Source organism: Tupaia chinensis, unplaced genomic scaffold (assembly GCF_000334495.1).
Source record: "Tupaia chinensis unplaced genomic scaffold, TupChi_1.0 Scaffold000607_1, whole genome shotgun sequence".
NCBI lineage: Eukaryota > Metazoa > Chordata > Mammalia > Scandentia > Tupaiidae > Tupaia > Tupaia belangeri.
In genome coordinates this window covers 170827-178274 of record NW_006160126.1, presented here as the reverse complement: position 1 = coordinate 178274, position 7448 = coordinate 170827, and the positions used below count along the sequence as shown (strand labels likewise).

At 42.5% G+C, this 7448-nt stretch overlaps 1 protein-coding gene across 3 annotated transcripts in view; it reads left to right on the top strand.

Annotated features, from left to right (window-relative positions):
• The window catches only part of FAM217A (family with sequence similarity 217 member A), a 27470-nt gene extending 22785 nt beyond the window's left edge, over positions 1-4685 (top strand). For 2 of the 3 annotated variants that reach the window (XM_006158755.2, XM_006158753.2), the window contains one exon: positions 3192-4684. In XM_006158755.2, the coding sequence (XP_006158817.1) occupies positions 3192-4386 (1195 nt within the window). In that variant the 3' untranslated portion in view covers positions 4387-4684. Of the gene's footprint in view, positions 1-3191 lie in introns of all 3 variants that reach the window. The other variant, XM_006158756.2, reaches the window with a different exon arrangement.
• Positions 4686-7448: the final 2763 nt, after the last annotated feature.

Here is a 7448-nt window from a genome sequence, read left to right as displayed (position 1 = left end):
GGGAAGTCCAGCGATCCAGCCATTACGCTAACTGCTGGTTCCTGCCCCCCCCCCTTTATTTTTAAGAGAGATTTTTGCGATAGAGCAAATGCACTAGCTGGAGAGACAGACAAAAAGTGAGAAATCACCCTTAGCAGGGATGACCACACCACAGTCCCTTCTCTTAGAATTTCGGGCATGCACGTTCACATGCCTGGCACAAGTTTTAAGCCGCCGGGTCCAGAACTCAAACCACGGTTGACTTCATGGGAATCCAGCGATGTAACCTTTACACCATCTGCTGGTCCCAGAACCTGCTTCTTAAAAATGCAGGTTACAGGGAACCAGCAGTTAGCATAATGGCTATGTCGCTGGACTTCCACGTGGTCAACCGCAGTTCGCATCCTGGACCCAGTGGCTTAAAACTCATGCCGGGTGCATGTGCGTGCGTGCCCAAGATCCCGAGAGGAGAATGGAGGAGAGGGGATTGCAGCGTGGCCATCCCCCGGGAGAGGGGGTGATTTCTCGCTTTCTGTCTCTCTGTTTCTCTCTGTCTTTCTGGTGAACACACGTGCCCTATAGCAAAAACCTCTCAAAACAAAACAAAAAAATATGCAGTTTACAGGACCAGCAGGGGTTGTGATTAAGGCGGTGGGATTCCCACTGTGTGGTTTGAATCCTGGATGCCGCTTTGTGTCCTAGAGATCCTGAATCTGTCCTTCACTCTCATCCGGTTTTAGCAATAGCGTGGCCGGCTTGATGGCAGGCACCTCCGATCAGAGGGCTTTACTAAACTGTGTGGTACCTAAGGGAGAGCCCACTTTCTGCCCACTTCACGTTAAAATTCAAGGGGGAGGGAACCAGCAGTTAGCGTAATGGCTATGTCGCTGGACTCCCACGTAGTCGACCGCGGTTCGTGTCCTGGACTTGGTGGCTTAAAACTCACGCTGGGCACGTGTGCGTACGTGCCCAAGATCCCGAGAGGAGAATGGAGGAGAAGGGATTGCGGCATGGCCATCCTCCCTGGGGGGTTATTTCTCGCTTTCTGCCTCTCTGTCTTTCTGGCGAGCACACGCACTCTATAGCAAAAACCTCTCCAAAAAAAAATAAAGGAAAGGCTATTATGAGAAAGAACTCAGACAGTAACAAGGATTTCAGGGTAAGGGGTCAAGTGAAGTGAACTGAAGTCGATCATCGTGACAGAGAAGCAAACATAGAGGCAGTAGGACACAGTTGATAGGATTTCAGACATAGCACTCCATACCTAGGTTCAATCCCAGCTCCACCACTTCCTAGACGGGTGACTGCCCCCACTTTATACCTCCGTTTCCTGACCTGTAACAGGTGGGAAATCAAAGTGCCCATCTCACGAGGCCGCCGCGAGGACTAAGCAGAACAGCGTGGGATAGGTCTTTGCTCTGCATATCGGATAGGCTTAGTAATGTCACAAAGATGGAAGAAAGTTGGAATCCACGAAATCTTTCACTAAGATTTTTCCCCTCAGGCTGGCCCCATGGCCTGGTGGTTAAAGGAGCCAGATCCCATATGGCTAACCACATGGTTCAAATCCTGGCCTTGGCAGCTTATAAAACTTGCTGGGTTGGTGTGTGTGGAGGCCCCGATCCCAACAGGATGGGGAAATGGAGAAGGGACAGTGTGTGACCACGCCCCTTTGGGTGGTGCTTTCTCCCTCCTATCCCTTTTCCTACAATTGCACATGCCCTCTGGCAAAAATATTTTAGAAAAAGAGATTTTTCTCCTCCATATATCAAACAGGTAAAGAGAACAAAAGACATGAGAACTGTCATTTGGTGTTTAACAATCTGTCACACACACTTACACGCGCTGTGTACTGGCTTGCCCTCAGACCACCTCTGAGGTCGTACTGTCATCCATGTTTGCCACTCACTGATGGCAAAGGTTTCGAACCCAGGCCGCCACCCCCAGATTCCATGCTCCTTTTTTCATGCTATTGGGTTGTGGGGAAACTCATGATCTATTTTTCTGTTTTTCTGTGCAAAAACGCATCATGACTTTTCTGACAACCTAATATGTAGACTCATGTCTACTGCCTGTTGTAGATTTGAAGCGATTTTCCTGTGGCTTTACAAAGGCAAGGTGGTATTCCTAGTATTTAGCCAAATTGTTAAGTCATTTTTTTCGGGTTAAAAGTATTTTCCCAAATCCTTCTAGATTACTGTTATTGTAAACTAGCCTTAAAAGAAGGAGACATTGAGAAGACTATATGTCAACTAATGCATCAGACCGCTCAATGTCAGTATTTCTAGTCACCTAGAAAAAAAAAGGGTCAGCTGGTGGCTAGGGATTAAGGTTCCTGGATCCCACATGGCCCACTGTGCAGTTCAAGTCCCGCACCAGGAAGCTTGAGAAACACGCCAGGTACAGATGTGGGCATGCCCAAAATCCCAGAAGGGGCTAGAAATGGAGAAGCAGCTGCAGCATGGCCACGCCCCAGGAGGGATGCTTTCTCACTGTCCCTCTCTGTCTTGCTGTCTCCACCGGGCACACATGCTCTCTAATAAATTAAAACAACAACAACAACAAAACGAAACAAACTAGAAACTCAGTAGTCTATGCCCTGGCTTTTTTTTTTTTTTGCAGTTTTTATTTTAATAGAATACTCAGAAGTATTACTTTTAAAATGAAAGCGCACCAGGAGATGAAAATAACAAGGTTCTATATCTGGCATAATTTTTGTTTGATAGACTCTGTTCACTTCCTGTTTTGTTAGAATAAATTTTTAAAAACTACAGCAGTGAACATAGAATCTTTGGTAAGTTAACTACTCTTTCAAAGTCTCAGGGTCAATGAACGTGTCACTGTCATTTCAGTTTGAGTTGGGTATCCTCATTTCCAGACATCATAATTACAATATAGGCAAATACATATAATTAGTCACTTTGAACCTCGTGGAATTTGTAGTGTTAGCCATTTTAACCTGTGCTTGCACAAAGGGATGCCCAGTTAGTATTTTAATCTATGATTTAAGAAATGTACATAGTCCATCTATATTATATAAATGTATAGCCTATATATTTAGAAGTTGACATTTCTGTTATGGATTGCTAGAGAACACACATGCCATTGGGAGCTAAACATTAGTTGATCTTTGATAAAAGTTACTTATTCCTGTCATTTTAGCGGCATTTTAAATTCTACTCAACAAATGATTCATGAATTGCTTTTTAAAGGGAATTTAAAAAATCTTCCACGGAAACTGGCTTTAACGTAACCAATAATTCCACAAGGTTCTTCACCCCGAGCCACTCCTTTGATAAGCAAGTTGGTTCTTACCCTGGACTGCTGATGCCGTTTGATCTCTGCTGGCCCTATGCTGATGGGGACTTTTTTAAGGACCGAAATGAGCTTCATATGAATTCATGCTCAATTGTAGAAAACAACAATGGTGAAACTTTATCTGCTCCAAATTGGAATTTGAAATATGGAAACAGCAGTGTGGAAGAAAATGCAACAGATGAAAGTGATTTATCAGAAAACGAGAAAGCGAATGATACTTTACTCAGCTATTTTAAAAGGATGGACTTGAACTTAAAGCCGGAAACAATAGACAATGTTGAAGAATCGTTCACTGAGGAACCAAATGAAGTATTCCCCTATCCTGATTTTCTCCCTCCTCCTTTCAGTGCTCTGGACTTGCACAAATTAGCCCTCTCAAAATCTGAAGCCTGGAAAGCCACAGTGGAACCTCCAGAAAGCACTATAGAACACTTGGTAACTCGTTTACTGGAGCTGGAAAGATTACAACACGCAACTATACAAAAAGAGAGGCCGAAACCGCAAACCACTCTCTGTACTCCAGCTGTTACTGAACGACCCTCTTCCTCCAAAGCTATATCAAAAGTGAAGCAACCAAAATTCCCTGACTCTTCCAGCCTCCAGACATCTTGTATAGATAAGAGTCGAGACAAAAGAAAAAACAGTCCTGGTTCTTGCAAGCTTGAACAAAATGCTTCCAAATGGAATTGGAGCAATGCTGAGAAGTCCAAGTGGAATTCTAGACCGCCATCCCTAAAAAGTTCACCCACCACAAAACAATTCATCGCAACTTACGATGACTTGAAGAATGCCAAAGGCCCCATTTTAAATCCATGCCAAGAACTCTCATCCAAGTCTCCTGTTGCCCAGACAACTCCATCACTGGTTAAAATGGTCTCAAGATGTCCGCCACCAAGGTCTCCGATACCAGTCTCCCCCGTGCCTCTGTGTTTTCCCGAAACTCAGAGGGAAGAAGTTAAGCCAAGGCCCAAAAAGAAGCTTTACCGAAAAAATACAGTATTACATAGACCATTCTATATTCAGAAACTGAACTGTTTGTCGTCTTCATTTATAGCCAAGGATAAGTGCTCACTGACCAAAAATAGCTAGAGGATAAGTGCTCACTGGCCCAAAATAACCTTTTATTCCACACATTCTCAATGTGAGCAAATTTATCCCAAGAAGCCCAGCTAAAACATGGTTCATCATTCCAAGATCCAGGCACTGAAACAAAAAATACCCAGAGTAATCGCTTGATGTGCTACAAGGTGGAATGTCTGAAGTGTCGCCGAGACGTCCATCAGTAAGTTGAAGGGCTTCTGTGACATATATGACAATTCTTTTGCCTGTTGCTTGAAAGAAATGTTTCACTTAGAAAGCTTTTCCAAGTTTCTTGCGTTGTGCTTGTTTTCCAGTGGAAGTCCATCAATAAATGGTGTAACTGATTTATTACTGCCGTATTCTTGGTCTATTATAGTCATAAGAATTGTAGTTACCTCTATCGGTGATTTTTTTAAAAAAAAATCTTTCCCACTTTGGTACGTTTTTTTCCTCTTTCTCCACAAATCTGTCATTATGACCTATTCTTTGGACATTTGCTTGGCCTTTATAAGCTACAAGAAGTTGCTGTTGTTAAATTAATAATATATAGACTCCCTAACCCTTAAGAACTTTCTATTTCCCAGACCCCTTGTGATATGCCCAAAAGTAAGACTTTGCTTTCTGGACTAACTGTAGGATTAAGTATGAAATGACCCTGTTTTACTCAGACCTAGTAGTTTGAAAAATGTTGAAAGAAAAATTGCTTGAGTCACTGTCTACAGAACAGCCACAATCTCACATTACTGGAATTTCTTTCAAGGCTTTAATTTGCTGGAAGTCTTAGCCTTGGTTAGCTAAAACTCTGACACCTAAAGTTTAACTCATTTATTGGACTTTTAAAAAATATTTAATTTATTCATTCATTTTAATTTGACCAGAGAGATAAAGAAGCGAGAAGGCAAGCCACCAGATCCAGGACTTGAACCATGGTTGGTCATGTAGGAGTGTCTAGTACCTTAACTACCACACCACCTGCTGGTCCCAGAGAGAGGGAAACTATATGATTGCACTCATGAATCCAGGGAGGAGCTGGCCTTGTAAGCATAGTGATGTGAGTCTGGGTTCTGGTGGTTTGAAAAGCACTAGGCACGTGTGCATGCACCCCAAATCCTGGTAATCCAGATGGGAAGGAGAAATGCAAGAAAATATATTGCAGTGTGACCAAGCCCCATTGGGGGTGTTCTCTCTTTGGCAAGTAAACAAACAAACAAAAAAATCAAGGATGGGCCAGCCTATGGAGTGGTGGTGAAGGTGGCTGGAACCCACATGGTTGCCCACACAACTGAGTGCCAATGCAACAACTTGAGAAATATGCGCAGTCGTGTGTATGCATATCCAAAATCCTGAAAGGGGGGATGGAGAAGGGATTGTAGCTTGACCATGCCCATGGCTGTTTGTTTTCTCCTCTCCCTCTCTCTCTCTAGTGAACAAGTGTGTTCTCTAGGAAAAAAAAGAGTCCTTCGCACAGGTCTACTGGGATCCACAGATACATAAAACATTCCAAGAGATTTTCATGCAGGTGCTTCTTGAATCACACTTCAAAAAATGTGAAGACTTGATGTAACATACATAAATCAGAGGTGTGGATATTCTGCTTTGATTTTAAGTAGATCTTGATGAATCAGATTAGTTTTTCTTATATACATACATACATACATACACCCGGTTAAAACTTTATTACCTGAGGTACCAAATGAAAAGGAACCTCTACCTCCCAACCTCATACACAACAGCAGCCAGTATTTTTTTTTGTATCATCCTCTCCTATGAGATGGAGTATATGAGTTAGGGATGGGTCAGGGGAAGGGTAATTCAAATGTTGGAGAGAGCAACCATAGTCCGTTTCCTCTCTTCTATCCTTACCAAAACACCAAGGCTTGAATCGTCTTCTCAGAGACAAAAGTTAGAGCATGTTGTTTTTAGGTGAATGTATTTCAAACTGTCTGGAACCTGGTAAGGTTCCTACAATGCAACAGAAAACAAACTAAAGCAGTAAGGCTCCACTAGTGTAATTTTACCGGGGCCTGTTTCCCACCAACCACCTGTACTCTCTTTCTTGCAGTTTTCTGTAACCTGAACTTCCTTTTGACCAGCTCCTTGTAGCCATTCTCATTTCTACCTTCACCTACCTGGATCCTACCCCCTCACCTCTAAGGTCATCATGATGTCATTCTTATTTGTAAAACTTTCAGAAGGGTCACTCACGGCTGTTTTATTAAGTACTGTATCCTAGCAGATAGGTACTCTGGCAGATAGTACTTTGAAATACTTGGTGAATTAAATCTTTTCATTGATGATTTTTACGCATGACACTGTGGTTCCACGCACTGGTTCCACAGATGAGTATCCAAATTCCTACCCAAATTACCGAAATGTTAACACCTCAGGCAGTTTCCTTACATTTCTCTGTGCTTCATTTTCCTGGTTTATAAAGTGGGTGGAATACCCTTTTATCTCATATAATCATGTGATGATTATTGACTAGAAGTGCCTGGTGTATAGCAAATGTTAAAAAAAAAAAAAAAAAGAATGACATAGGGCATTCAAGAATAAACTGTCTTGTCACTGTCAGTAGAATAACAATTTCAGAAAAATCAATGCCCTGCTTCTCACAAGACACTACGGGCTGGGAATGGGGTAAGACACTGACTCTCAATGAAGACACGGTGGGAGCAGGCAGAGATGAGAAACAGGAAGCAGGGAAGAACGTGTTGGAAATAATCAAAGGTCAATCAGTCTATCAGGGTACCAACACACAGGATTGCTTCGGTCCTTCTGAATATAGGAGAAAAAATTGGTTCTGGGATTTGATGTCTTATAGTTAAGGTAAAATTAAAAAAAAAACAAAAAAGCGGGACATATGAATTTCTGATAGCTCATCATATAGAAATATATTACAAAAAAGGAAGTGTGGTTATAACTTAACTATTGGGTTTTTGGAAAAGTCACGATGTAGTAAAGGGGCTGGCAGGTGGTGTGGTTAAGGCACTGGACTCCCACGTGGCCGACCACAGTTTGAGTCCCAGACCTGGCAGCTTGTTTTTCTCTTTCCCCCTCTCTGTTCAAATTAA